General features: G+C 60.1%; 1 protein-coding gene across 2 annotated transcripts; it reads left to right on the top strand.

Annotated features, from left to right (window-relative positions):
* The first annotated feature begins 486 nt into the window (after nt 1–486).
* On the top strand, nt 487–24,917 carry SEMA3F (semaphorin 3F). 2 transcript variants are annotated; one of them, XM_028124490.2, is made up of 18 exons: nt 487–598; nt 14,795–14,955; nt 15,060–15,122; nt 15,223–15,342; nt 16,035–16,127; nt 17,695–17,788; nt 19,094–19,213; nt 19,408–19,547; nt 19,672–19,786; nt 19,949–20,018; nt 20,188–20,332; nt 21,504–21,726; nt 22,321–22,409; nt 22,538–22,579; nt 22,757–22,914; nt 23,104–23,171; nt 23,492–23,625; nt 24,496–24,917. In XM_028124490.2, exons 1-18 carry the CDS (start codon nt 487–489, stop codon nt 24,904–24,906), a joined length of 2,358 nt encoding a protein of 785 aa, XP_027980291.1. In that variant the 3' UTR covers nt 24,907–24,917. The 2 variants fall into 2 exon arrangements, with proteins under 2 accessions (XP_027980291.1, XP_027980293.1); XM_028124492.2 differs by lacking the exon at nt 16,035–16,127.
* Nucleotides 24,918–27,871: the final 2,954 nt, after the last annotated feature.

The following is a 27,871-nucleotide window of genomic DNA, read 5'->3' as shown; positions in this document are numbered from 1 at the left end:
TCAGGAGGAGAGGTTTGGCTGGGGCAGGCAGGACTGGCTCCATCTCTTCCCCCATTTCTGGAGGTGGGCGAGGGAAGGAGCAGCCCATTTGGTTGGGGGTGGGCACAAGGGAGAGACCCTGCTGGGGGCGGGAGGGAGCTGTAGGATGACCTGTTTGAGCAGGACCCTGTGAATGGAATTCAGGATGCTAGAGGGTGGGGCATTGTTTGGATCTCCAGTGGCCCCTATTAGCTCTGGTGACCCCACGCTGCACCTGGCTGCTCAGTCTTCAGGCCCATTGGCTACGCCTTCCCAGACAAAGGCAGGGACCAGAGAGTATATAAGGTTTGCACACTGGGGCATTCATGGCCCCAGACTGAGGGTGTGGGCAAGGAGAGTTGGTAGGGCAGGACTCCTCCATCTGCCTCACATATTCTGATATTGATTCCTCCTTCCCAGGTGTCCAGACAGCCCCGCCAGCTTCCTGGGCCCTAGGCCCCTCCCACAATGCCTGTCGCTGGTCTCCTCCTCTGGGCTTCCCTACTGACTGGGGCCTGGCCAGCCACCCCCACCCAGGACCACCTCCCGGCCACGCCCCGGGTCCGGCTCTCATTCAAAGGTAAGAGACTGCCTTGCTGGTCTCCAGCATCATTTTCTGTCCACAACACTCGGCCCGCTGCAGAGGCGACAGGAAGAGGCAGGGCCGAAAGAGACACTTTGTGCAGCCACATGGGTCGCCCTGGGTATGTGGGTGGGGAGGAGCGGGCTGGCGGTAACTTGCTGGGAAAGGCTAGAGAATGGGCCACATGGAATTTCCGGGAAGTCTCCTGAGTCTGGGCCCCTTCTCGAGGCAGAAAGTGGGGTCTCAGGGCTGCGAAGCACCTCCCTCTGTGTGAGAGATAACTGGGGAGAGAGAGATGCCACTTCTTCCAAACTTGTGTTTGTGGAAGCCCTTCCCCGCCACTGTTCTGCGTCTGGTCCTGCCTTGGGTGGTCCCTGAGGGGGAGGGTCAGGCGGTCAGGCAGAAACTGAGGCCACAGGAAGCCGGAGGAGCAGGGAGCTGCTCTGCTGAGGGGTGGGTCTCCAGGTGGGAGGGGATCCCAGGAAGCAGGGAGGGTGCTGTGGGCTGTGAGGGGCGCGTGGGCCACCTGGCGAGTTCAGGGATAGCGCGTGCTATGTGACACGTCTGAGCTCCTGAGCTCCCCGATGAGCACTTTGCTTTGGGAGTCACTGGAAGGTTTTAATGACGGGTCGGGGTCTGGAGAGTGAGAGACGGGTCCCCCAGCTCCATCACCTTTGTACCTCGCCCACTGGCAGATGAATACACATGGCACACACTCAGGTGTCCAGATGGCTCACTCACTAGCCATTTCCTCAAAGGTGTGAATGATCGGAAGATTCTACCCCCAGCCGGCCCCCTTGCCTGCAGAAAGGGGATGCTGGAACCTGGGGGACCTGGGGTCCCTGCTGAGTTCTCTGGCCCAAGGTCACTTTGTCCAGCCGCCTGCCCTGGGTGGGGCCGACTCAGCCCTGGCTGGCCAGATTTCCGGGCACACATATTGGGGTGAAAGGCTGGGCTGACTTTTCCTTCCTCAGGTTTGGCTGAGGTCCAGCCTCCACCTCACCATGTTCCCATATCCCCTTGCCCCCATGTCCCCAGCAGAGCTCCTCCCTCTGTCCTCATCACACCCTGTGAGTTGATGGGGGGAGTGGGGAGTGAATTTCGGACGATGTGCCTGGAAGGAGTCCAGTGTGGGGCCTGAGGAATGGGCAGAAGTGTGATGGGTTTGGTTGTAGGAGCACCCCTTACCCCCAGGCCTCAGAAGGGGAGAGGTTTATTCTGCTGATAACTCCACCCTTCCCCAGTGGATTTCCTCAGAGCAGATTAATAAATCTTGAAGGGGCCTGCCCCCCCACCTCCTTCCCAGCCCAGGGTGTTGGCAGGGGGAGCAGAGCTTCCCCTCCCCCAACAGGGGAAGGGAATGGGGACTTGTCTCCACGTCCCTGGGACCCTAGAACCCAGACATCCACTCTGGGTGTTATTTTTGCCATCACCCTGGAGACCCATGAGGGGAAGCAGGCAGGATAAGACATAGGGAGGTCCTCGATATGCGCCTTTTAAACCTTCTCAGACCTCCAGAGACAAAGGGCCAACGACTTTCTTTCTTTCTTTTTTTTTTTTTTTAAAGATTTTATTTATTTATTTGAGACACAGAGATACAGAGAGAGCATGAACAGAGGGAGAGGGAGAAGCAGGCTCCCCACTGAGCCAGGAGCCCGATGCGGGACTCGATCCCAGGACGCTGGGATCATGACCTGAGCTGAAGGCAGACGCTTAACCATCTGAGCCACCCAGGCGCCCCGGGCCAACGACTTTCATTCCTGTTTTCCAGAGAGGGAAACCGAGGCTCAGGCAAGGGTAGGGCCAAGGTCAGGCAGGAGGCAGAGGCGAGGCCAGAAATAGAACCCCGGTGTCCTGGCCTTGCTGACGCCCACATCAGTCAGGTCGATTCCTTCTCAATTAGCTCTGAAGCCGACACCCGCAGTGACTAAAAGCCTGGCTTGCTGGCAGCCATCCTATGGTACTGACCACCGTGGCAGCCTGGGGTGGGGTGGGACCGTGGGATGCCGGGGGCCACCCCGTCCCAGGCCTCCGTGCCCTCGTACACACATGCTTCCCTGCTCTGCATGACCTTTCCCATTACCCACTGATCCTGTGGCCTAGTTGGATGCTTAGATGTCACTTAATTTAGCAGATGCTTGAGTCCCTACTCTGCACCAGGCCCCATGCTGAGTATCAGGGAGTCTGCAGCGACCAAGATGGGATGCTCACAGTCATACTGGCTGAAAAGATAATGGACACCCAGTTGCTCACCTGGGAGCCCAGCACTGATGGTGCACCAGGCCCTGTGCATCCCCCCCATGCTGGAGGATCTCAGACTCGTCATGTACACAGAGTAAGGCTCAGTGAGGAGTAGGTCCTCACCAAGTATTTGTGGAGTGGAGAATGGATACCAACATCCATAGAAACTGGGATTTCACAGCCAGGCCAGGGACTGGGAAAGGGGTGGGGGCTGCTTCTCCCAGATACACGGGAGGGACACAGAGACGGTTGTCCTTAGAAGCACTGGTGGTCACTCTTGCTCTTTGCCTCAGTTTCTCTGTCTGTGCCTTGCCTGGATATAGCAGCTTACATACCAGGCCCCGGGACTCAGCCTAGGGCAGCTAAAGGAACAAAGGCAGGAATTGGTCCAGGCTTGGGCTTGTTGCCTGTGCGTCCGCCTGGGCACCCCAGCCAGGCCTAGAGCCGAAAAGGTGTAAGGGAGCAGGGGCCCAGGGTTCAGTTAGAGTCCAGGTCGGAGCAGGGGGAGGCAGGGTGGAGGGTGCTCCTAGGGCCCATCTCCTGAGCTTCCATGAGCAGCACAGCCAAAGTCAGGCAGAAGTGAGGAGTCACGTGGGGAGGATTTCCAGGAAAGGTGAGGTGTTCCCTGAGAGCACATGCTTGGGACCAGAGAGCCTGGGCAGTAGGACCCTTTCCTCCACCCATCCCTTAACCCCAGAGTCCCTGGCCAAGCCTGGGAGAAAAAGCTCTCCCTTCCCCCATCCTGAGATGACCCAAGCCAGGGGGCACCACCTCCCTCTGCAGCGAGGTGGTATGAGCTCCCTGCCAGGTCCTTTGTTCAGCTTGGGGAATGTTTACTTTATCCCAGGAAGCCACCTCCACAATAAGCCGCTGCCTGCCGCCTGGGCTGGCTTCGGCCAGGACGAGGGGCCAAGAGGTGTTTAGTGGGGGAAAGGGGTCCCGTGATGACACGAGGTGGTTGGGCTACTGGGGAAACTGAGGCAGGCTGTAGGGAGATGGGGCGGAAGAGCCGGGAAGGATGAAAGTAATAGAAATAACAGGAGGTACCCATGATGCTAACCACGTGGTGTTCTCTCCAAGGCCTGAGGGGTTCTCCCTGGGTTTCCTGTGAGGCTTCCCGTCACTCAGGAGCAGGATGAAGCTGGAGCCTGGCTCTGCCTGATGTCTGAGCCTGTCCCAGGACTGAGAGAGCAAAGGGTGGGGAGAGTACAGCTCTCGACAGGGTTCCAGGATCCTACAGTGCTGGCCTTAGCCTTCCCAGCCTCATTTCCGAAGGAGAAGGCTGAGGTTGCCCTGGGTAGGCTTCTCCTGCCCTCTGCTTATGGAAGCAGCAGCACCTGGGTTTGCTTGTTCCTGTAAGTCCAACCCTCCATCACCCCAGTCCTCCACTGATCAGAGTCCCCCAGGAAGCTCTCTCCTTTTGGAGAAGGAAAGCCAAGGTCCTGGAGAGGAAAGGGCTCCTATGTCCAGAGTGGCCCCGGGATTTGGATCTTCTCTAACTCTAGGCGTAACTGGCTTGGTCTATGTGGAAGAACACTCTGCAGGTGGAGGGCGAATGGGTGGGTAGGTGCTGGTCACTGCTTGCCCACCCGCCTCAGCCCAGCCTCCGCACCTCTGGGGCTAATGGCCCAGGATAGTGCCACTGCTTACATCATCCACATGTGACATCAGAGAGCCAGGGTGGCCAGGCCTCCTTGTTAGGAAGTGACGACATTGGAGGTTAGGAGAGGTCATGGCCCGTTTACTTCACCCAAGGGGGATGAAGAGTGGGTGAATATGGGTTGAGGTGGAGGTGCCTTTAGCCTTGATGGAGCGTTGCCCCACCCCCAGGCCTGACTGCATGGTGGGGGTGGGGTGAGGACCCGCCCTTGCCCCCCCAGGGGCTCCCTGGCCAGCCAATGGTGGGGGGCAGACACCGGGGCTAGGAGATTCAGAATGAGAAGGAGGAGGAGGTAGGTGTGGGGGAGCCCAGAAGCCTGGAGGCCAGAGGGGGCACCAGGGAGCTCGGTTAGGTGTTTCTGATAGCTACAGTGGGATTTGGAGCTAGCAAACTGGGGAGGGCCAGTATTCCAGATGAGCCAGGAGGAGGAAGGTAGGAAGACCCAAAGCATGAACTTGAGCCCAGATTCCTGCATTTGGGATCTCAGTTTTCCAGGAAATGGGGACTGCCTTACTCCTGAGAAGGGACTTAGAAGTGGCCACTTCAGGAGTTGGGAGGTCCTGGAGGCTGGCTGGCTGTCCCTCAGCCGGCCAGCAGCTGGCACTGGGAGAGAGTGGAGCAGGTCCTGTACTTGCTGAGAACCTGCCTGAGGCCCAGCCCCAGTCAGCCAGGGCAGGGCTGGGGGCCTTCAGCTGTGGTCCTTCCAGGTCCAGCCGAGCCTCAGATGCGCCTGCCACTAGCTGGGCCTCAGCAGCATAGGCCTTGTCTCTGGTTCCCTGGCATGACGCCCGCCCCTCCCTCCCTGGCTCCAGCTTCCCTTGGCACTGAGCGAGGAGCTGGTGCATGCTCAAGGAGTAAATCATGTTCCTTGGCAGCCCCCGCTGCTTCGTAATCGTAAAGAATTTAAAGAGAAACCGCCAAGATAAAAATCTCATCCCAGCCCGTAAAGGTATCTTTCGCCCCGTGGCTTGGGAGGCAGCGGCCTCGGAGTGGGCTCCTGGCTGTCTGCACCTGTGTGTGTGTACCTCCAACCCTGTGACCCCTCTGGGGGCAGGCGGTGTCTTCAGAGCTGTGGGTACTTGGCCCCTGGATCCCTGGGAGACCTCCTGCTCCTCCCCCAGGACTTAAATTCAGGAGAATGCGCAGGTGGTGGTGATGCTCTTTGAAAGGGCTGTCCCTGAAGGCAGACAAACCTCCAGTCTGCCCTTGTGAGCTGTGTGACCTCAGGCAGGCGGCATAGCCTCTCTAGGACCTGGTCCCCCCACCCCACCCCCGTGCCGTGTAAGGTGGGGACAGCAGTGGCCCAGTGGGAGCGACATCCTGAGGGCTCAGGCTGGCATCGCGGCCACAGTGTAGATCTTGAGCAGTGAACCTCTCTGTGTCCCTTCTGTAAAATGGGCATGAGAATGGGGCTGAGCTCACTGTGCTATGGGAGGATTAACTCTTCGAGTGCAGTTCCAGCCCCGGGAAGGAAGTCTCAGGAACTAGGAGCCACCCTGAGGGTGGCAGAGGGGCAAGGGTGGGTTCTGGGGGAGGCCCAAGGAGTCCTGCACTGCCTCACACCCCCCCGCCCCCACATTTCTAACCTTTGGTGAAGGTGACCGTGTTTGGAAAGGACTGCAGGAGGTACCCTGAGCCCTGTGCCAGGAGTGGGGTCATGTGGAGATCGGATGCCCCTACCGTGGGCATCCAGTCTGGCTTCCTGGAGGAGGCTGCATCTCAAACAGGGGAAGGGAGACTGTGGGAGGGAAGAGCAGGAACAGCAAGGCGCGTCCGGCATAACACCTGGGGAGAGGGCAGGATCCTGGATGGAGCCTTTGCACTTGCTCCTTGGGGTTTTTTTTTAAGATTTTTTTTTTTTTTTTTTTTTTTAAGAGAGAGAATGGTAGAGAGAGAGCATGAGAAGGAGGAAGGTCAGAGGGAGAAGCAGACTCCCCGCTGAGCAGGGAGACCGATGCAGGACTCAATCCCAGGACTCCAGGATCATGACCTGAGCCGAAGGCAGTCGCTTAACCAACTGAGCCACCCAGACACCCTCCTTGGGGTTTTTAAGCTCTTTGTTCGTCTTGACAGAGGCACCAAGTACATACTGTGGGGAAACTCCAGTGAGACAGACACATTGGGGAGGGGATGCCTTGGAGGGAGCTCCCCCCCTCCCAGATGAGCTGCCCACTCTGATGGGGGCCCATGAGCAGCCGCAGTGACCCCTCCTTGAGTGCTGGCCTGGCCCCTGCGGCTTGTGCTAGGGGCGACCAGACATGGGTTGCTCGCTTGGGCATCTGCGTCACTGGGCTGAGAACAAGGTTTCCCAGCCTGGCCTGGTGCTGTCCTGGGAGTCTGAGCCCTGTCTCAAGGGAGCCCTTGGAGTTTTGGAGAAGCAGAGAAGATTCCTACTGCATTTTTCTTAGAAATAGCAAGAGGGCTTTTGCCAGAGGCCTGGATGCCAGAAGGCTCCAGTCTGAATCCAAAGCTCAGCTCACGTGGGTGCCTGAGCTTGGCAGGCCTGCAGCCACCAACCCCTGCCCGCCCCCCCCAACATACCCCAGGCTGCTGAGCAGTCTCAGGGAGAGGGTGGAGGCCTCCTAGGCTCCAGACGCTGACCACTGGTCCTGGCCCAGCGAAGAATGGGCCTGGGTGGCGGCGGCTGTCTGTGAGGGAGGGGGCCTCAGCTAGGCTGACTCGTAGCCTTCTCTCTGGGGCTGCTGGGAAGCAGGGCTGTCTGCTACTGCTGGGCTACCCCTCTGCCGGGCAGGGACAGCCCCAAAGCAACTGCTCCTCCAGGGGTCAGGGATCAGCTCCAGACCCCCCCCCGCCCCCACTCTTCTTCCTTCCTCCCCCCCATCCCCCCCTTGCCTCCACCGCCTCCCATCCCCACCCTGACCCCTCCTTGGCTTCCTACCCGGACACGCTCTTTCCTCTGAGGTCCCCGCACCCAGCCAAGAGCCATGTTTCTTTCCACTTAGGGCTCGGTGCTGATGCTCTCATTTCCCTCCCCAAGCAGAGTCCCCTGCCTGTATGCCTGCTGCTCAGCCAGCAGGGTGGGCCCCTGGGGGTGAGACACTACAGCTGGAACTTGGGGGGGGCTCCTTGTGGGCTCCTGTGGCACCCCAGGTGACCTCTGTCCAGGGCTGCTGCCTGCACCGAGACACCCTCCTGTCCCAGCACCAGGCCTGTGTGGAGAACTCGCTGCCTTCCTAGACGGGTGACTGGCTGAGTCCTGCTTGGCCTCCCGACTCTGTCTTACTGCATCAGCCAAGGCTGACCCTGAACACACATCTGTCTGTTCGATGCCTCAGTTTCCCCATCTGAATGTTGGGGAGGGGACTGAGACTGTCTGGGACATCCTAGGAATCTCTGGGTGGGTGATATGAAGGGCTGCTGGGACCCCAGGAGTCCAGGGAGGGCAGCAGAGATGGGGGCCGGGTGCAGGGCAGGGGCAGGGTCTCGACACCCACCAGCCTGTCAGTCCCGTCCTGGCTTGTCCGTCTGGTTGATTTATCAGAGTAAATGAGCCATGCAGAGTTTGTTGTCTTTTGCAGTCACGGGGAGGAGGAGGTGGTGGGGGAAGGAGTGAGGGGTTTCCGGGCTGGGTCTGGAATGTGGGAGGCGGGGTGGGTCCCCGAGGCCAATGGAACTGGAAGCTGGATCCACGCTCCCCACCTGAGAAATGGATCAGTGCGACCCTGCCCTCAGGGCCAGCTCTCTTCCCACCCCCTTTACCCTTCTTGGGGTACATTCCTTGCTTGGAATGTACCCCAAGCTGCTTGCCTGGCCCAGGCCACCGCCTCCTGCCCCATGCCCAGGGGCTGCCCTGCCCCTCCAGGCCAGCTTTCCCCCTGCACCGTGTCCTTGGGCAAGAGCTCTGAGCTTTGCCTGGCTGGTGAAGGCCCAAAAGTGTCCTCATAGGCTTCTGTGTGGGCCGTGAAGGATCCATGTAGGACCTCCCAGCCTCCTGAGTCACCGGCCCAGACCTAGAATGATCAGGTGCCATGGAGCCCTGGGGAGTGAGCAGGGAACACTGGAGGCACCTATAGGCTGGAGAGCCCCCTACCTGCTGGGACAGAGTGGCTGAAAATCATTGGACATCCTTGTGCGAGAGAGGTGTAGAACCTTGGGTTTCTGGCTGGTATGTGTGCCAGGGAGACTCTGTTGCCCCTTCCCTCCTGGCTTCTCCTGGGTCAGGATGAGCTGTGCCCCCAGCCTGTCCTCTCCTGGGCGGAGCAGGCGGGCACTGGGGCGGAACGGGCGTGGGAACAGAATGGCTGAGCCTGTCGGTGGGGCCTCAGGCCTTAGGCCTCAGCTCCCGGCCCCCAGTCCCCAGCCTGCAGCCCCCAGCCCCCAGCCCCCAGGGCCTCAGCCCCCAACCCCCAGCCTGCAGCCCGCAGCCCCCAGGCCTCAGTCCCCAGCTCCTAGGCCTCAGCCCCCTAGCCCCCAGGCCTCAGCCCCCAGCCCCCAGCCCGCAAAATGGGAGGGAAACCTGCAGCGGAGCTTTAGCCCAGCTGGGTGGCTCCAGCTCTGCTCTGGCTTGGTGTTTACTGAACAGCTGGGATGTTTACAGTAGCCCTTAAGAAGGGGCCCCTAGTTCCAGAGGATTTCCCAACTTGAGGGTCCCACTGGGGCTCTTCAGACTTCACCACTTTCCCACTCCACTGGGCTAGCATGTCAGGGATGGAGGGACTGCACCCATTCCTGCCCTCCTCACCCCGAGCTGGGCCAGGTCACAGCACCTGCCCCTGCACCCTACCCCTGGCCTTGGGTCCCTCTCCCCTAGAGGAGCTGACATTCCCAGGAAGTGGCTGCTCTAGATGGCGGAATACGGTAACTGGGTCCCCAGTTCAGACTTTTAAATTAAATTCAATCAGAGCGGTTATTGAATATAAACACGCCGAGTCATTTACATGTTAATTATGTTGAATGGACTACGAGGCCATAATTAGTTGCTAATTGGGTGAGAGCGGCTGTAATTGGTTTTGTTGGCACCGACCTGGCTCACCTGCCTGAGGGGGAGGAGGGCGAATGTGGATGGCTCCTGGGGATCTTCTGGGTCTCCGATCTGGAAAGCCTGGCCCAGGAATGGGATTTGAGGGGACAGATATTGAGGGGCTTGGGGCCAGAGGAACTGGAACCTACCCCCCTAGGGAGGAGGCAGTTTAAGCCTCAGGCAAAACTCTGGGTCTGGTTTCTAGGGCTTCCCATCCAGAACATTTCTGGGATAGAAAAGGGACTGAGAAAGCAAAGCCTGTGATCAGCAGTGATAGCCTCCCCTGCCCGGCTCCGTGTGGGACCTGGCCCCGAACAAACGGGAAATGCCCAAGGGAGTCATGGGCGCACAAGACAGATGTCACCCTGGTGTATCCCTGCAGACGCTGGGGCCGTGGGTTGGCCTGGCCAGTGCTGGGTCTCGGCACTGGGGTGTGAATGAGGTAGGTGTGCTGAGCGGCACTGGGGGGAAAGGTGCCCGCAGAGGCTTCAGGGGCTGCCCTGCCCCCAGCTCGGCCTGGCTGGGGCTCCCAGGGTTGTAAGGCTGTGGCCAGGGGCTGAGGCCTTCCGGCTGGCCGCTCATTAAAAGAGGATTAGGCCAGGAGCCAGGGGGACAGCCCAGCCCCCAGGCCTTCCTCTGGGGCCCCTCACAGCTTTCGGGGAGTGATAAGGGCCTGGAGCCCCCCCCACCCCAGAGTCCCTGGGGGCGTCCAGTGGGGATGGGGACTGTCTAGGCCCTGCCACTCCTGTTGCAGCCACTGCTGCCCCCTCCTTGTCCACCTCAGTTCCCCCCACCCCCGGAAGGGCAGGAGGAGAGAGCACTGACAGAGACCCTGGCCAGCACCCCCACCTCTCACCCCCAACCTCATTTCTCTTCAGCTCAGGGATTAGGGCTGTACTAGCCTATATGAGGTCAGAGGTCAGGCTGGGCTATAGGGACGCGTCTATCACCCCCCAGTACCCAAGCACAGCCAGGGGAGGTGACACTGTCAGTCAGGACCTGCTGCTTTGTGGGGCTGTAACCAAGGGGGCGGGGTGCCCACCTCGGCTCCGAGACCCCCTTTTGACAGCAGCCCCTGCTTCACTGGCCACAGAGCCGGTGTCCTAGAGACGGGCAGCAGGGGTCGGCAGCAGGGGTCAGGGCTGCCCACTTGGGGTCTGGGGTGAGGGCTGCGGACCCACCTCCTCGGTGCTGCCCACACTCACTGCCTCCTTTAAGGCACTGGCTGCTTCCCCGAAGGGAGGAAACAGAGACCCCCAAGACTAAACCCCTGGGCACTGAGAATGTTCCTGCCTCTGGACCTTTGCCAGGCCATTCTGGGCCAGGACCCTGAGTGTCTAATGGCCATGGGGAAGTTCTAGAGGCTGGGAACGGCTGCGGAAATGAGGTGTCTGATGCCAGAAAAGGCTCTTCCTTCCCGATGACGGGAAAAGCCTTCCCGGATGTCGCCCCACCCAACGTGTGCCCAGCCTGGGTGAGGGTATGGGGGTGGGGAGCCCTTCCCAGGAGGCATTACCACGCACACCATCCTCTCTCCCCAAGGTCAAAGCTTATCCAGACTTGAGTTCTGAATTCCACAGAACCTTTGATTGTGCCCCAGCCCCCACCCCCTCAGTACTGCCCCCGGGGGGGGGGGAGGGGTGACACTGCCAATGTCAGAGCTGGGCCTGGGACATGTGGAGCGGAGGAGAGGATGGGTCTGAGGACACCAGGCCAGGCCCATGTCAAATCCCCGCACGCATGGATGCCCCCTTGGCTCAAGTCTCTGCTCCTTAGGGGGGCTGAGGGCTAGGAGCATCTAGACCTGTGGACACTGCAGGTATCAGAGCAGGAAACCCAGGACTACCCGACCACTTCCTGCCCTGACCCAGGCTTCTTGGAGGAATGAAGGCCTCTGGCTCCTTTGCCCTATGGCAGAGTGGGGGCGGGGGGCGGGCAGGATACCAGTTTCACTCCTCACCCTGTGACTTGAGGTGAGCGCCACTCTCCCCTGGACCTCAGTCTTCCTGTCTGGAGTTGGGGTACAGGGCTGTCATGGGGCCCCTGGCTTTAATTCTTTCCTACAATCTGGCATGAGTGAGAGGAGCCCTCCAGCCATGGGTTGCTAAGTCCGGAGCCCTACACACCTGGTTCCCTCTGGGACCCTGGAAGAGCCATCCTTTACCTGTTTCCCTTTCTGTAAACTGGGTTTGGACAGATGATTCAGGATTTAGCTCTGCTCCTGTGAGTTGGGGATGGGTAAAGACAAGTTGGAGTTAGGGGAGGGTTGGGCTGAGTCAATAGGAAGCCCCTTCCTGCCCCATTACCCTCTCTGCTCTGTACCCCAGCACTAGGAAGTGGTATCAGGAGAGTGGGCCTGAGGGGGCATGGTGACATCTGAGAGCCAGCTTGCATGGGGAAAGAACTTGGAACCCCATCCATTCTCCTCTCCCCACCGAGGCAGAGACAGCCCGTGAAGGCAGATAGGGGGAGATCCCAAGGAGTGCTCCGCTGAGTTCAGAGCAGGACCTTCACCTTCGAGGATCACATTGAATGTCAGTACTAGGAGGGCTCAAGAGATGGTCTGGATAGGAAAACAGACTGGCTAGGCCTAGAGTGCCCTGACTGGGGTCATGAAGCCCGCGCCAGAGCCAGACTCCTGGCCCTTGGTCCCACCTCTTTCCTACGCTACGTGGCCTCATGGGGACTCCCCCTCAAAGTTTCCACAGTGACCAAAGCATCATGTCCTGTGACAACAGAGCCATTGACGCCATATCCCATAGCCACTGGGAGGGGTCCCGAGCGTCCTGAGTCATGTGCCCTGTCAATGGAGGGGGCATCACCTTCAGGCCCTCGCCCTCCCAGTGGGCAGTCTCCACCACCAGGACTGGCTTTGCCTGGGGCCTGCCTCTCCTTCAGCCCCAAAGGCCACGAGCCTGGGCGGGAACCCTGCCCCCATGCTCTTGGGCCCATTCCTTCCCTTCTCTGTGCCTTGATGTCCTCATCTGTAAATTGGATGTTGTGAGCTTAAGCTTTTCCACATAATAGGTGCTTGATGAGTAAGTGGGAGGCTCCCTCCATGCCCACTTCCACCCAGGGGGTAGGGAGCAGGGAATGCAGGTTTAGGAGGTAGGATGTCTGATCAAGGCTAGTCTCCTCGCTCCCCATGTGGTTCTGCTGAATGAGTCTCTCCCCTCCCTTTCCCACAAAGGGGGATGGAGCGTGGAGTGCTGGGGCTCTGAGCTCCAGGGGGACTTGGACTTGGCACTTGGGCACTGATTCCTGCAGAGGGGGAGGGGCCAGATTACAGGCCCAAGACTGGGCAGGGATGGATGGTAGGGATTATGGCTGCTTGTGTCCCCGGGGCTGGATGTTTGGAGCTTTCCCCGACCCCAGGTGCCTGTGTCCGAAGGTACCCACTTGAGCCTCTGCCGTCCTCCCCTCCATTGCCCCCCAAATGCCTCCTAACCCAGTAGGACGGGTAGGGGTACAGCCCAAGGCCATGCCCCCAGCCAGGGTATAAATAACCCCTGGCGGGCTGTCCCAGCCTGGGGGGGCTCCGCTGGCAGCCCCACTTCCTCTCTGGCTGCTTCCTGGCCCTGGGGGTGGGGGACTGTTTACTTTCCTGTTGTCACTATGGCTGGGTGGCCGGGCGGGGGACTCCAAGTGGCCTAACAACAGGTGCAGGACAGGTGCCCAGGCTGCCCTGCCCAGGACTTCAGAGGCACCGCCGGACAGGCGGGCGAAGCGGTAGCCAGGCAGGGATCGGCCCTTTGATCCCTTGGCGTCCCTGCGTCCCAGTGGTTGGCCAAGGTCATCACCTGTATTCTCTCGTTGCCACATAGGGCTGGGCAGGGCAAGGCTTTCGCTTGCCTCGCAGCCCCCCAGATGCAGGCTCTGGGTCTGCCGTGAGAGTCTCCTGGCTCCCAGCCCGCCTCCCACACCCATCTTAGCACATCCCAGAGCTCCCATCCAAAGCTGCTCTCGGGGACAGGCCCTCCAGCTCTGCTCCAGGGTCCCTAGCACACAGCCGGGGTCAGGGTCACCCAGGCCCGTCAGAGACAGCTGCCTGAATCAAGGTCGACCTTGACTTGACTGATGGGATGGGGCCACCTGCTGGTCCTGCCTTCAGGCCGCATCTGGGGCCTGCGAGCCCAGCTGTTCCCCCTCTCCAGGCCTCCCTCCTGACTGCCCCACCTGGGAAATGGGTTCTCAGCTATGGGCCGGGGAGATGGGGTACGTATGATGGCCTTCATGAGTGCCTCATCTGATGCCAGCCATGTGCACACAAGTGCAGACCTGGGCCGTGTGCACACATGTGTGTGCTATTCCGTGTGCCGCCATCCCCAGCCTCCCGTGCTGGTGAATATCGGTCACCTTCATTACAGTCTTCCCTCTCCTGCTGAGCTAAATGTAGCTGGGGGTGGGCAGAGGAGGGGCTTGCTAAGTAGACCCCTTGGCTGTCCCCCCTCCCAGAGGAAAGTTCCCAAGTTTTCTGGAGTCCTGTATTTGTCATTGGCCTGTCACGGGCCAAGTTCCTTCCTGTCCTTCATCCCCAGGAAGGCGGACTTTCCCCCAGCTATCTGGGGGTGGGAGGGCCAGGGCCACCAGACTCATGCAGAAGGGAAGCTAAGGACTCCACCGGACCCTGCCCCCCAGCCGTGGGACACTGTAGCACGAGGGGGAGGGCTTCTTTCCTGGGAAAGACTGTTCCTGACCGGTTCAAAGTGGCCTGAGAACTACCTTTAGCACCCCAGTGGGACCTGGGGGAAGCCCAAGGTCTGTTGGACCACATCACTCCAGCAGGGCTGTCCAGTGTCCTGGCTAACCAGCTTCAGACGAGGCGGGGACCATGCTGTGAGCCAACTTTGCCCTGTCCGATGGGCAGCCGGGGTGAGGACAGGGCATCCTGGCTCCATGCAGGCTGTCCTGGATGCACCTGCCCCCCACCCTCCTGCTCATTAACCCTTTTAGGCCCCTGTGGGAAGCAGGCCCCACCCTGAGCGTGGGAGCATTAACCCCCACCGGAGCAAAGACTCTTTGATGCCATCATGCTCCCTGACCCGCACCCACTGCCCTTTCATTGGGACCCAGAGACTGGCTGGGGCTGCTGATGAATCAGGGCTTTAGCTTTGGGTGTGGTCCCTTCCCTGGCCTGCCCACCCGTCCCACTTTCTCCTCCCAGCATCTCAGGGACTAGAGAGGGAGTTAAGTAGGCCCTGGGCCGGGGGTGGGGTGGGGGGGAAGCTGGGGGTTTAAGATGATGTGTGAAAGGGAGCATGTCTGGACGGTCTCCAAGGATCCTAACTGCTGCCCTGCCCTCCGCCCACAGAGCTTAAGGCCACAGGCACTGCCCACTTCTTCAACTTCCTGCTCAACACAACTGACTACCGGATCCTGCTCAAAGACGAGGACCACGACCGCATGTACGTGGGCAGCAAGGACTATGTGCTGTCCCTGGACCTGCATGACATCAACCGTGAGCCCCTCATTGTAAGGGCCAGCCGGGTGTGGGGTCGGAGGGATGAGGGGCATGGGGCCCCAGGGCTGGAAGCCCTGTCTAGCAGGCTGCCCCCTCTGACCCCCATCTCCGGCAGATCCACTGGGCAGCCTCCCCACAGCGCATTGAGGAGTGCGTACTCTCAGGCAAGGATGGCAATGTGAGTGCAGGGGCACCTCCAGGTGGGATGCGGGCGGTGTGGGGGTAGGGCGCCTCAGGCAGGCAGCGGGGCACCTCCTTGGCTTTCCCTCCGGCCCCAGGGTGAGTGCGGGAACTTCGTCAGGCTCATCCAGCCCTGGAACCGAACACACCTGTACGTGTGTGGGACCGGCGCCTACAACCCCATGTGTACCTACGTAAACCGTGGCCGCCGTGCCCAGGTAAGCCGTGCCCGCCCTGGCCCCGTGCTGCCCCATTAGTAGCCACATGCCAGGGCTCTGATGGGACGATGAGCTTGAGCCCCAGCCCTGCCACTTCCCAGCCCCGTGACCTTGGGTGAGTGACTCCTTTCACTCCCTCAGCTGAAGATGGGGCTAAAAGATGACTCTCTCACAGGTCGGTGTGCCGCTCCCAAAGCTCTTAGCACTGTGCCTGGCACGTAGTAAGCGCTCCCGGCCGTGCCCGTGGACCGTGCCCCTGCCACCAAGCCAGAGGGCCTGGCAGGGGCCTCAGCGTCAGGAGGCTGGACGCCCGGGTCCGCTTCTGCCACGTGGCCCCGGGGGTGGGGGGGTGGGGGGGAGAGCTGCCCCTTCCCCAGCTCTGTCCCGCCCCACCCGCTTCCGCCCTTTCTCATTTCCATGTGGGCATGTGCGTGAGCTGGTGTGACCTTGTAGGACACGCGTGAGAGTGAGTGGACTCAGGGACACGTGTGTGTGGGCACGCGCCGAGCTGTGTGTGTGTGTGTGTGTGTGTGTGTGTGTGTGTGTGCGCTCCCACAGGCGCGTGTGTGCTCTGGGGTCCCCGGGGGCTCACGTGTGCTCCTGGCATGTGTGGTGTGAGGGGCCGGCAGCCCGAGCCCGCTCCCCCAGCCCCTGCCACCCCCGGCTCTAATCCCTGTTCCTCGTCTTCTCAGGCCACGCCCTGGACCCAGATGCAGGTGGTCAGAGGCCGAGGCAGCAGAGCCACGGATGGTGCCCTCCGCCCGACGCCCACAGCCCCACGCCAGGTGGGACGCAGCCCTCCAGGCCCTTGCCAGGCAGCACCACCTCTGAACTGAACTCCCCGCGGGCCTGGCCTGCCAGCCAGGAACCCACAGCCCATGCGAGCCTCCCGAGGGTCTTCCCTCGACTCTGGGCCCCTATCCCGCCCCTTCCCCCGCAGTGCCCTCAGGCTCCGAAGGCATTCCCAGCTGGCTTCGTGTCAGCCTCAGTGAGTCCCTGTAGGCAAGAGATCATGAAGCCACCAGGTGCACAGGCAGCCTGGGGACAGCAGAGCCTCAGCCCTCAGAACACGTGTGTCAACATGCATGAGCCTATACCAACGTACACGTGGGCACGTGTGCTCTCCAACGCGCACCTTAGTCAGCATCCAGAGTCCGAACACGGCACGTGTATGCAGCCTGACATATTACTCTCACCTGTCCGTGCCCTAGGCCTCCATGGGTCATGGGCAGACACAGGTGTCCTGCACAGTCACATGCTGGGGACTCTGCTCCCCTGGGGCCGAAGGGGCAGAGCCGTCTGCCCCCTAGTCATGCTCTGGGACTGGGGCAGGGGGGCTGGGTGGGGGTGCTGGGGCTGGGCAGGGGCGGGCAGGGGAGCAGGGGCTGCCGGTGAGTGCTAGAGCAAGTGGTCACGTGAGCACGTGTGTCTGTGACAGGGAGTGCTGAAACGTGGGACGGCTCCGACTGCATGTGTGCCCAGGGTGTGAACGGCGGGTTCTATGTGCTGACAGTGCTGTGTGCCAAGCAGTGTGTGCAGCCCCGTGTGTGCAGAAAGTCCCGTGTGCAGAGTGTAACTGGACGTGGGCCTGTGTAAACCTTCCCATCACCATCCCTGCCACCTGCCGCCACCTCCTTCCCGCCTCGTGCCTCTCTCTTTTCCTTTCCTTCTCCCCATGAGCTCATCCTGGCCCCAGTGCCTTCATCAGCCTTTCTGCTAACATCTTTAGGGCTGGGTTGGGAGGCATGGAGGGCTTTGTGAATCCCTGTGGTCCGGGCTGGACCTCTCAACTCCTGACTCACTGGGGAGACATGGGGAACTGGGGGCTCTGCTGAGGGGCAGGGGAAAGGCCATGGCCTATTTAGTCTGTCCTGAGGACCACAGGTAGGACATAAAGTCTGGGCACACAGTACCCTCAGGGCCCTCTGGCCTGGTGGGACTTGGCAACACCCTTGGCCAGTACCTCCTGCCCTGGTCAGGTAGGCAGCCCCGTCTTGGCCCAGGATAGGAGGCCACAGCTCAAAGAGTTGTGCCTCTGTGGCCCAAGGGGCCCTGACCAGAGTCTCCCTGAACCAGTTGGCGTGGAGGGGCTTCAGCCCCTGGTTCTCAGGTCTGATCTGATACCTGGGGCCAGGAATCATCTCCCTTGGAATGTGCATCGTGGCCCTGGGAGACCTGGGTTGGGAGACCTGGCTGGACAGAGTTAAAGCCCAAGGATATCTGGGGAATGAAGGGATGTGGCTTTAGGGTGTCTCCAGGGGGCTTGCTGTTACCCTGGGGGCCTGATGACCCTTACCCTTCCTGGCTGTGGGACCAGCTTGGACAATGCTGAGCTCCCCCTCTGCCCTGCAGGATTACATCTTCTACCTGGAGCCGGAGAGACTCGAGTCAGGGAAGGGCAAGTGTCCGTACGACCCCAAGCTGGACACAGCCTCAGCCCTCATCAGTGAGTGCCTCTACCCCATCCTGGTTCTACAGCCTGTGTGTGGCCTCTGCCTCTGGAATAGGGGGAATGGCACCAACACTTTCCCCAGGGCAGAGACCGTGACCATGCCATCCCTGAATTCTCCCTCGGGGCCCCACCCAGCGGGGGGAGGGCTAAGGACCAGACCCCAGTGTGAGCCGAGGGGCAGAGACGAGTGGTGTGAGGGTCTCTCCAGTCCCTTGGATGGAGTGCTAAGGGGGCCAGATCCTACCCTGAAATAGGGTCCGTGCAAAGGCCAGCCCCAGACTACGTGAGAGAGAAGATGAGCTTGGTCTATACTGGAAGCGACAGAAGGGGGTTGGTTCCATACATGTTCTTGGTGTGTCTGGGAGGCTGGGAGAGGCCCACAAGGAAGCACGGATGGAGTGTTCTGGCCTTCTCACCAACTAGGGGGGCAGGGTTTGTTTCTGGTCCGGCCTGGTGTCTAGGAGAGTTGGGGGAATGTTCTCTGAGGAGGAGTCCTATCTGGGGCCTCAGGAGCAGCTGCTGACCCTACCCCCAGGTTGGACGAGCCTACCGCGACCCTGGGCCCTGTTCTCTGCCTATTTGCTGGCTGCCCAACCCAGTCTGCCCCTCAGAGCAACTGCTGGGCACTGTGCCACCTCCAGGCCTGGGAAAGGCCTTGGGGCAGGGGGTGGACGTTATCCTCCACCTCTTGCTGACTGAAAAGGTCCTAGCCTGATGGTGGCTCCCCGACCAGAGAGTCTGATGGGGGAAGGCAGGGCCTGCCCTGGGCGCGTCTAGAAGGAAGACATGGAGTGGTATGCTAGAGCCAGCATGGTCACTAAATTTTCTGCAAATTTTCAGGTATTTTGTGAGCCAGCTATTATTAAACGCTACATTATATAATTTACCAATAAATTACTTTCAAAACAAAGATAAAAATACTCACAACTCATTACTTCCTAACTATTTTACCACATTTTATTATTATCTTTGTTCTTGAGGTTATTTACATGTGTTGTATTTGTGGGGTAGGAAGACTATAGGAGGGTGTCGGCAGCTCTCCCCAGCTCCACCTGCGGTGGCCCCCGGTTAGTAGCTTGAAGTCAGCCCTGGTGGGAGTATTTATACCACAGAAATTGGCTCTCGCTACTAATCAGAGCTAATTGCTGCTAATCCCAATCCTCCCAGAGCCAATTCTTCAGCATTTCCCAGCAGCCCACTGGTGAGACAGTCATGCCCTGGGGAGTCGGAGGGGGAGACAGGACCCTGGGTTGGAGGTCACTGGACTGTTCCCTGACTGACCCACCTGCCCGCCCGCAGACGAGGAGCTCTATGCGGGTGTGTACATCGACTTCATGGGCACCGATGCAGCCATCTTCCGCACGCTGGGAAAGCAGACGGCCATGCGCACGGACCAGTATAACTCCCGGTGGCTGAACGGTGAGGGCGGCCGAGAGGCCCCAGTGGGCAGCATGTCTGGGATGCAGCCAGATCCTCCAGAGGCACCCGCTGGGCGTCTGGCGCTGTGACTGGCGGGGGCCGCGGCGGGGGGCGGGGGGCAGGCGGCGTTCCTGTACCTGGCCTGGGGCTATGTTGGGGAGGTGCTTGTGCCGCTGACCCCTGCCCGCCTGCAGACCCTTCCTTCATCCACGCTGAGCTCATACCCGACAGCGCGGAGCGCAACGACGACAAGCTGTACTTCTTCTTCCGCGAGCGGTCGGCAGAGGCGCCGCAGAGCCCCGCTGTGTACGCCCGCATCGGGCGCATTTGCCTGGTACGCGCCGGCGGGGCCCCATGCTTCCCCTCTCCAGACCCCGCGCTGGCTCCGGCAGCCCTGCTCTGGCAAGGTCTTGGGTGTGAGAGCTGATCTGACCCTGCCCCCCCCGCCCCATCCCCAGAATGATGACGGCGGCCACTGCTGCCTGGTCAACAAGTGGAGCACGTTCCTGAAGGCACGGCTGGTGTGCTCCGTGCCCAGTGAGGATGGCATCGAGACCCACTTCGACGAGCTCCGTGAGTCCCCGGCGTGCAGGCTGGGTCCTGTGGCTACTCTGGGAGGGGTGGGGGCTGGATGGGGGGGCTCAGGGCACCTCTGGGGGGCCCCCTGGCCAGGAGTGGGGCTCCCAGGGCTCTTGGCTAATGCACCCTCCCCGCATCTTCTCCCTCTGCCCCCAGAGGACGTGTTTGTTCAGCAGACACAGGATGTGAGGAACCCAGTCATTTATGCTGTCTTCACCTCCTCAGGGTGAGGCTCAGGCCGGGGCTGGCGGTGGCAGGGCTTGGCTGCATGGGGGGGCTGTGACTTGGGGAGGACCGCAACCCGGTGGGGCATGCTGTGGGGTGGGGGCAGGCTGGGGAGGGGCCCTGGGCCGAGGGTCTGCCCTGCCTGCAGCAGCAGCCTGCCCCACCCGCAGCTCCGTGTTCCGAGGCTCTGCTGTGTGCGTCTACTCCATGGCTGACATCCGCATGGTCTTCAACGGGCCCTTTGCCCACAAAGAGGGCCCCAACTACCAGTGGATGCCCTTCTCAGGGAAGATGCCCTACCCACGGCCCGGCACGGTGAGGACCCCAATCATTCCACCTTTCCCTTTCCCCTCTGTTTATGAGGCCTGCTCTGGGTTAGCCCCTTTGCAGATGAGGGCCCCACCACCACAGAGCTCACAGCCAGGTAGGGGAGGCGGACCATACACACGAAAAAACCTACCATTTATCCGTTTAATAAAGCTGACGTTAAAAAACAAAACAGGGGCGCCAGGCTGGCTCAATCGGTAGAGCATGCAACTCTTGATCTTGGGGTCATGAGTTCGAGCCCTATGTTGGGCATAGAGCATACTTTAAAAAATAAATAAATAAATGAAACAAAATGGAATGAAATGAAACACCGTTTACACAGCACCAGGCTGTGAAGAGTCCAGCCAGGATCCCGGAACAAAGATAGTGGCCGGATGTGGCAAGCTGTGGGTGTGGAGGAGGGTGCCGCTTGGGGTGGAGGGGTTGCCACCTGGGAGCCAAGACAAAGCTGGAGGGCAAGTTGGCGTCAGTGTGGCTAGCTAATGGTGGCCGGGGAGATGAGGGCTGGCAGGGTGGTAGGAGGTGGTGGTAGGAGGCAACTCACTTGATCTTGGTGTGATATGGGTCTCTGCAGGAGTCTAAGCAGGAGAACATGTGATCTGTTTTGGCTCCGTGTGGTCAGGGCTGGAATGGGGGAGCTGGTCTCAGCCTTGGCCAGGGAAGTCTTCCCCCAAAGGTGAACGTGGAGGCTGGAGGGATGGGCTAGAGTGGGGCTGGCGGGGGTGCAGGACAGGCAGAGGGAAAAGCACCAGGGAAGGGCAGAGCACCCTCAGAGTGTTAAGGGAACTTGGGGCCATAGACCCTCGAGCAGGGGTGGGTGGGTGTGGGGGGCAGCCTGGAGGAAGGAGACAACAGGGTGGGGAATGAGGACAGGGGAAGGGGGTGGTCAGCTCTGCCTAATGCTGCCACAAGGTCTTGGCCCACAAGGTCATGGCCCACAAGGCCAGGGAGGTGGCTGAGGAATTTGGCCGTGTAGGACCTTGGGACCTCGGCTGGAACAGGGCCTGCAGAGAGGTTGGGTGAGGGGGAAAAGCCTCGATGGGGGTTCTGAGGAACGGAGCAGGTGCATGTGATAGGGACGGACAAAGGAGAGGCCTCTCCTGAAGCTGAGGGGTTCAGCAAGCCCCAGCTGGGCCTGACGCTCATCACGTGCCTGCAGTGCCCTGGAGGAACCTTCACGCCATCCATGAAGTCCACCAAGGACTACCCTGACGAAGTGATTAACTTCATGCGCAGCCACCCGCTCATGTACCAGGCCGTGTACCCTCTGCAGAGGCGGCCCCTGGTCGTCCGCACGGGCGCTCCCTACAGGCTCACCACCGTCGCCGTGGACCAGGTGGATGCAGCCGACGGGCGCTATGAGGTGCTTTTCCTGGGCACAGGTACCCACTGCTGCTCCCAGACCCTCCCGTGCTGGGCCCGTTGGGTGGAGGGTGCAGATCCGTGGGGTGGGACCTACGCTGCTACGGGGTTGCTACAGGCTTGCCAAGGTCAACTCTGCTACCTTCATCCTTTGGAGCCAGAATAGCTGAGACAAGGGGTGGGGAAACCCCATCACCATCCCCAGCCCCCCGGGGGGCTGGGAGAGCAGGGACCCATGTAGGGTCAGGAAAGAGGGAACAGGTGGTAGACACCTGCAGGACACGCGGGTCCGAATACTGGCATACACGCTCTCGTGTGCATGTGTGCAGGTGTGTTCCCCACAGCTCCAGTCCCTCCACACAGGAATACCTCCAGCATCCTATCCTCAGCAGTGCCTAAAATGAGGGTCTGGGGTGAGAGGGGCAGACCCCAGCCGTGACCACCCCCACCCCTTATCCTGGGCCCCTTCACCCAGGGGAAATTCTTCAACCTTGGTACAGAGCTCCTGATCCACTGCCCTTGGGGGTTTGGGGCCTGGTGGGGGAAGGGGCTGAGGCTGGTACCCCTTCCCCAGCGTCCTCAGCCCCACTGAGGCCCTGCCCGGCCCGTTCCAGACCGCGGGACAGTGCAGAAGGTCATCGTGCTGCCCAAGGATGACCAGGAGATGGAGGAGCTCATGCTGGAGGAGGTGGAGGTCTTCAAGGTGGGTATGACACCCAGTGCAGTTCTTCTCACCCTGGCCCTCCTTAGTACTGGCTGCTTACCTCAGACCTCCAGATCAGGGCAGGGAGGGTGTCCCCAGTCCCCAAGCTAATCCCTGCCTTCTTCCAGGACCCAGCACCTGTTAAGACCATGACCATCTCTTCCAAGAGGGTAAGTTTTGGTGAGGTGGGCTGAGGGTAGGGATGGAGGCTGTTCCCCCTTGGGGTCTTGCCCTTGGCATAGGGATGGGGAAACTGAAGCATGCAACAGGAAGGGAAGGAGCCCAGTTGGCTCCTAATGGGGCTGCCTGTGGGGAGGGAACTGACGAGCCCCTTCCCCTGCCCTCAGCAACAACTGTACGTGGCGTCCGCCGTGGGCGTCACCCACCTGAGCCTACACCGCTGCCAGGCATATGGGGCTGCCTGTGCTGACTGTTGCCTCGCCCGGGACCCCTACTGTGCCTGGGACGGCCAGGCCTGCTCCCGCTACACAGCATCTTCCAAGAGGTGTGGACCCCCCCAGACCCCTGGAATGTTAGCCACCAGACCCATGGGCCTGTCCTGGGGGTTTGGTGGCCGATGTAATATCACCCTGGGAGTAATGGATGAGACTCCTCCCTGGAGTTTTGGGGGGTACAGGGACCTGGGGCGGCAAGCTTCCTTGAAAATACTTGATCGGGAGCTCTCCTCATCTAGGCGGAGCCGGCGGCAGGATGTCCGGCATGGGAACCCCATCAGGCAGTGTCGCGGGTTCAACTCCAACGGTGAGTGTGCCGTGCCTCACCCCTGGGCACTCCTCGTGGTGCAGAGCCCTGTGCAGCCCATGGAGCTGCTCCCAGGGTCCCCCCGCCGGAAGGACTCTCACATGACCCAGGGGCGGGGGGGGGGGGTAAGGGGGCTTGGGATTTGGGAGATGGGATGTCCCTAGCCACCCACTCAAGGAAGGAGCGGATGCCCAATGGTAGAGCCCTGCCTTTTTCCCACGTGGGTGTCCCTGTGTGTGCCCCTCGGCACCGGCTCCCTGGTGGCCTACAATCTGCCCAGAGGCAACGCTGCTTTCACGCCGCGCCCTCTTGTTCTACAGCCAACAAGAACACCGTGGAGTCCGTGCAGTACGGCGTGGCAGGTAGCGCGGCCTTCCTCGAGTGCCAGCCTCGCTCGCCCCAGGCCACTGTTAAATGGCTGTTTCAACGAGATCCCAGTGACCGGCGCCGTGAGGTGATTTCCTGTACCCCACAGTCCTCGCTGTGGATGCGGGGGTCCCCCGTGCAGTAGGAGTGCCATGTGGGTGGAATGTGGTATAGGAGCCCTTCTGTGGCGGCCCCATTCTAAGAAAGCCCTTCCAAGTTCCCCTTCCCTATGGCGAAGTCATTTGGGTGAATCCAGTTATATGGAAACTCTAGAATCTCCGTATTATATGGAAACCACTTATAAGCATGCCTCTTTTTTTTTTTTTAAAGATTTTATTTATTTATTTGAGAGGGAGAGAATGAGATAGCACGAGAGGGAAGAGGGTCAGAGGGAGAAGCAGACTCCCTGCTAAGCAGGGAGCCTGATGCGGGACTCAATCCCGGGACTCCAGGATCATGACCTGAGCCGAAGGCAGTCACTTAACCAACTGAGCCACCCAGGCGCCCTAAGCATGCCTCTTTACATGAAAATTCCATACATGTGCTCCATTGGAGGTATACCTCATTACATGGAAATATCATGTGGACGAGCTCCAGTGTGTGGAAATTCTGTGGAGGAGTCTTTGTTTTATGGAAATGTGTTCCAGGCATCCGTCCTTACATGGAGATTCTATAAAGATACCTCGGTTGGGTATTCCCATTAAAAAGAAATTCTATGCTCCAAAATTCTCTCATTATACAGCATCCCCCTCACGATCCTTCCTCCTGAAATGGAAAAGTGCATGGGTGCCTTATTCAGATGTTACGTGGAAACTTACTGTGGGTTTTTCTTGCTATGTGGAAATTGCACATGGGAGCCCCTTCCACGGAACGGCCACAGAACTGGTCTGCTCCAGGGGGCTGGCTGGGCGGCAGGGCGGTCACACAAGCCCTGAGCCCCAGCTCCCTGCCCCCACAGATTCGTGCAGAGGACCGCTTCCTGCGCACCGAGCAGGGCTTGCTGCTCCGCGCCCTGCAGCCCGGTGACCGTGGCCTCTACTCCTGCACCGCCACCGAGAACAACTTCAAGCACATCGTCACACGGGTACAGCTGCACGTACTGGGTCGGGATGCCGTCCACGCGGCCCTCTTCCCACCTCCAGCTGTGAGCGCCCCGCCGGCCCCCGGCGTCGGCTTCCCCACGCCCGCTTACCAGGAGCTGGCTCAGCTGCTGGCCCAGCCCGAAGTGGGCCTCATCCACCAGTACTGCCAGGGCTACTGGCGCCACGTGCCCCCAAGTCCCCGGGAGGCCCCGGGGGCACCCAGGCCTCCTGAACCCCAGGACCAGAAAAAGCCCCGGAACCGCCGCCACCACCCGCCGGACACATGAGGCCCACTGCCTGAGCCCTGCGGTGGGCCAGCCTCGGCCTTGTCCCTTTTAATATAAAAGATATATATATATATATAAATATATATATATAAAATATCTATATTCTATACACGCCCTGCCCCTGCAAAGACAGTATTTATTGGTGGGCTGTATACGGCCTGCCTCAGCGGCGGCACTGTCCAAAACTCAGACCCACGCTGGTCCGAGATGGCCGAAAACAGCCCACCTGACCAGGCCCAGCCAGTCGGCGGCGCCAAGCCGGGACCGCGCAGCCCCCGGACTCAGCTGGGAGTCCACCTGCTCGACCGCCACCGCCGGAATCCGCAGGACCCAGGGAGGGAGCAAGCTCCCCCTGGACAGGGCACGGACTGCTCCCCTTTGCCTTTGCGTGCTGTCAAGCTGTGCCACCGGCACACGCCGACACGGGTGCAAGGACTGCTTTGGAGACGGGCAGCGGGGGTGGGGGGGCTCAGATGCACCCGGAGGAGGGAAGAAGGGGCCCGCCACAGGAGGCCGGCCCCTGCCTGGGAGGGGACACTCAGTTAAGGCCAGCCCCCTCCTGGGTATTTATTCTCTATTTATTGGGGACAGGAGCAAAGGAGCCCTGCCTGGGTGGGGCACACTTCCAGCCCCTCCCTCCCTCCCTGCCTGGCCACTCTACCTCCTCTTCGCTTTTTCTGGGCCACTGTGACTTGGGGGCTGGGAGAATAGCAGAGGGGCAGGTACAGGCAGGGCTGAGGGGAGAGGGGGCTATGGTGGAGGCCTGGGGCCTTCAGGGGCTCCCCAGGGCTCCCTTCTGCCCACCACTTCAGAGGATGGGTGTAAATAGCTCTGGGGGCTTTTGGGGTAGGTGGGTAGGGGCTCCCGGTGGCCCTCGGCTGCCCAGGCCACAGCTGCCCTTGGGTTCCATCTTGCTAATAAACACTGGCTCTGGGACTGGACTTTGGCTTTTCTCCTTGGCAGTGGAGGGAGGATGGGGGTTCAGCCTATGCCCACATTCTGTCCTTCCTGCCCCCCTTTATGTGGCCTGACCTTCATTCCCACGCCTCTCTTGCAAGCTCAGCTTCCATTCACTCACAGATTTGATCGTTGGTTTCTCACCTGGCTTTGCAGTGGGCTCTGTGCCAGGCGCTAAGGACTCATTATCGGCAAGACAGGGCTACAGCCCTCACAGTCTGGCTGCCCCCACCCTGAAAACTGACAAAATTCCCAACCTTCCTGCTTCCTTCCAGCCGGATCTCAGCAGAGGAACTGGCATGAGCAAATGTCCACGGGTGGGGAAGGCCAGGGCAGGTGGGGTGCTGCTGGACAGGAGAAAGTGGGGCTGGGGGCTCTGATCCAAATTTAATGAGTCAAGCCCTGGCAGAGGAAGCTAAGAGCTGGGGAGGCCTATGGGTCCAGCCGGGCTTATGGCCATATCTGGTGGGCAAGGGGAGCCAGAGGGGGACTGGGAGACAGTGGATGGCCCCACTCTAAGTAAACCCAATAAGCAGAAACCAGATTTGCCTTGGTGTAACAAACCTGGGCTCCTGCAATGCCCCAAATCCCTAGGGGCTGCAGAGCCACCCCCACCCCCAGGGCCGACTCACAACGTGGGGGGTGGAGGATGGATGGAACCTGGAAGCTGAAAGTGGCACAGATAATCTGTTGTTTCTGGACAGACCCCACCTGCCCACCCAGCAGGGTAGATGTGAAGCCACCAGCCTCTGGTAGGAGCCAGTATCCATTTCCCACAGGCTTGGGGACAGTCTCCACTACTCAGGATCTGAGGCCCTGGCACCCCCTCGTGGTCTCTTGGGTCTGCAACAGAGTTGAGTACTACAAGGCAGCCAGATTTCCAGGAGGAGTCCAGCCAGAAGGCTCAGGGTCTCTGGAGGGAGCCTTGGGAGCCCGGGGTTTGGGTCTTCCTATAGGTGGTGAAAAATCTCCAGAGCCTGGGAACTTTAGGCTTAATTGAACGACTTCCACCCAGCAGTACTCCTTGTTCCGTCTGAACCTATACGCAGACCCTAGACCCCCTCAGCTGAGGCAGGCATGCCCTACATGCCCTTAAGCAGGTCTCCGACACCCACAGGGAACAGATCAGGAGAGGGACAGGAAGTGAGTCTCTCCTCCATGCCCCTGGGAGCACCTGCCTTGGGACTCATTTTCCCCATCTGACGACAGGCCTGCAAAATATGCTCTGGAAGAGCCTGGCCATCTCGGCATGTCAGAGACCTTGTTGCGCTCAGGCACACGTGTACACATAGGCACAGGCACGCGCAAGTGTGCACACATACAGGCGTGCACACGCAAGTGAGCACACATGCAGGCATGCACATGCATAAGTGTACACACGCACAGGCGAAAACCACAGGCTCGTGCACGCTATCACACACACCGGCTCATGTGTGCGTGTTTTTACATCCATACACAAATACCCAAGTGCACGTGTGCACATGAGGAAGAGAAGGAACAAAAGCGTGTTGACACGTGCACACGTGCTCCCAAGGCACGGGTGCACATGCAAGTGTACACATGAACAAACGTGTCATGTCATTGTTTGGTTTGTTGCCAGCAAAGGATAGACACACACACACCCAGGCACACACAGCAGACATGCAGTGCCCCCCCCGTCTGCTGGAGTCGTGGAGGTATGTAGAGGCCCTGCCCAGGTCAGATCCCAGCCCTCGGTACAGGGCAAATGCAATGTCCTCCCTTCCTTCTTGACTCTGCAGAGCATAGAACCCTGGTCCAGAGTCACCCAGCCCTTCTCAACCACTTCCTTCTGTGTGACCCTCTGAGCCTCTCCTTCCTTATCAGTAGAATGGGGCTGATGACGTGGGTGCCCATCCACCAGGGCCCATGTGAGCTTACAAAATAAGGAGCAGTGCTGGGTCCAGTGCTGGACATGGGCAGGTGCTCCACGCTTGGCTCTCCCTCTATGCCCTGCTACCAGCCCCACCTCCCTGCCCCCACCCTAGGG

The sequence above is a fragment of the Eumetopias jubatus genome, unplaced genomic scaffold (genome assembly GCF_037043125.1).
Source record: "Eumetopias jubatus isolate StellerSeaLion01/CBP00866 unplaced genomic scaffold, mEumJub1_p1.0 scaffold_1, whole genome shotgun sequence".
NCBI classification, from domain to species: domain Eukaryota; kingdom Metazoa; phylum Chordata; class Mammalia; order Carnivora; family Otariidae; genus Eumetopias; species Eumetopias jubatus.
Note: the sequence above shows the minus strand (reverse complement) of the source record. Positions and strands in the feature narration are given on the sequence as shown.

Coding starts and splice junctions, on each gene's coding strand:
- SEMA3F (XM_028124490.2), top strand. CDS start 487: ATGCCTGTCGCTGGTCTCCTCCTCTGGGCTTCCCTACTGACTGGGGCC. Junction 15,343..16,034: donor ACCGTGGCCGCCGTGCCCAG/GTAAGCCGTGCC, acceptor TCGTCTTCTCAG/GCCACGCCCTGGACCCAGAT. Junction 16,128..17,694: donor CGCCCACAGCCCCACGCCAG/GTGGGACGCAGC, acceptor TCTGCCCTGCAG/GATTACATCTTCTACCTGGA.